The sequence below is a fragment of the Porites lutea genome, chromosome 3 (genome assembly GCF_958299795.1).
Source record: "Porites lutea chromosome 3, jaPorLute2.1, whole genome shotgun sequence".
Classification (NCBI taxonomy): Eukaryota; Metazoa; Cnidaria; class Anthozoa; order Scleractinia; family Poritidae; genus Porites; species Porites lutea.
In genome coordinates, this window is record NC_133203.1 from 6,860,494 (window position 1) to 6,862,084 (window position 1,591).

The following is a 1,591-nucleotide window of genomic DNA, read 5'->3' on the forward strand; positions in this document are numbered from 1 at the left end:
CTGTACGATTCGAGATAAAGGTGTTGCGTGTGCAAATATTCTATTTGCTTATCCTTGTCTTCTACCGTTCCACGAAGCTCTTCAACTTCTTTGTTGAGATATGTAAGACTCTTATCCATACCTTTGATCGAACTTTCCACAGCACGTGCGTCTTCTTTCATCGATCTTGTCGATAGTTGATTCGACGTTCCCCAATCTGCTTGTTAAATCCTTCAACGTTGCCTCAATTGCATCGAGTTTCTCCAGTTTCTTAAGTTCCCCAAGAATTTTATCGAGTTTTTCACTAACGTTACCGGCCATGTTTAAGGCTTGGAGAACCTCGTCTTCCTCGGCTAAACTCTTTGAACGCTTTTCCTGCGGAGAACTTGACTCAGACGAATCTGAATTGCTTCTCTCTGATATTGTACGTTTCAAAGAAGAAAGGATGGTTTCCATATACAAGAAATGCAGGCTGCCAGAAAATTAACTCAATAACCAGAGCGGAGCTCTCGAAAACACGTCTACTCGCTACGCATGCCAGCCCCAGTCTCCATATCTGATTTTGATGATACTTGACAACTTTGTAAATTCGAACATATGCCATGGTCGTTAGAACATATCCTATAAGGCAAATAACTGCAGCTACCACCTCAATTTCTTTTGGAAAGAAAATAAATTGGATGGCGAGGACGCAACTTATTATCCACACAGATACCAACACTGTTGTAACACGTCTGGCCGTGACAAGCTCCTGATATCGCAAATGGAGCGAAACAGCGAGAAGCCTATCGCCTGCAATGACAGTAACATTCAGGAAAGATGCAGTGTTGAGAAGATACATAAAATAAGAGAGCACGCTAAAAACTGTTGGACAAAGGAAGGCTAAGTTGTCTCTCCTTGACGCCATGTTCCTCACCACGGCATAGATAATAGCGTCCAGAAGCTGCGGCAACAATCCAACTGCAAGATCAGAGAAAGCCAGACTTATGAACATCTTCCTGACGTTGGCTGGTATCGTTGAGGCCTTTATTAAAGCGCAGATAACTAGAAGATTTCCAAGAGTGGCCACGAGGGAAAAAGTAAAGTGTGAAACACAGAAAGCAAGGATGGAAGACTTGCTGTGATGAACAAGTTTTAAAACGTTATCCAGCATTTGACTGCAGTACTGTTCAGCCATGGTTTAATCTGTCAAATTGCATAGATGAATTTTTCCTTTTGATCAAATATTCACATTGATGACGCCCTCGGTTAATTACCTACCTTTCATAAAAGGCATCTGCTGTGACACGTTATATAGCCGGTTTATTAACTAAAGCTTTAGACTTAATGTTTATAGTTAGAGTGCATACAGAAATTCTTATTGTTGGTACAAAATTTTAAGGTTTAAAACCCCGACTCAAATTGTAAACAAGGCCAACTCAGAAAACAATGCAAGGGGAAGGTTTTGCGAAATTAGTATTGAAAACAAAACAATTAAACGCCGCAATATATAGTCCTTGTCCATCAAGTTCCAATTATCTCTTTGTCGTCCTCTGTCCCATAATTGAAATGTGAGCTACTCCCTGCTAAGAGGAACAATTGTTTAATTGAAAACGATCGGTATAAAAATAGA

The 1,591-nt window shown here is 40.4% G+C and overlaps 1 protein-coding gene across 1 annotated transcript; it reads right to left on the reverse strand.

Moving 5' to 3' along the window:
* Positions 1-370: 370 nt before the first annotated feature.
* Positions 371-1,156, reverse strand: LOC140931506 (adrenocorticotropic hormone receptor-like). Its single transcript, XM_073381314.1, has one exon. It carries the CDS (start codon positions 1,154-1,156, stop codon positions 371-373), a length of 786 nt encoding a protein of 261 aa, XP_073237415.1.
* Between the last annotated feature and the right edge of the window lie 435 nt (positions 1,157-1,591).

Bases quoted from the DNA above. Each gene is read 5' to 3' on its own strand.
- LOC140931506 (XM_073381314.1), bottom strand. From the start codon at position 1,156: ATGGCTGAACAGTACTGCAGTCAAATGCTGGATAACGTTTTAAAACTT.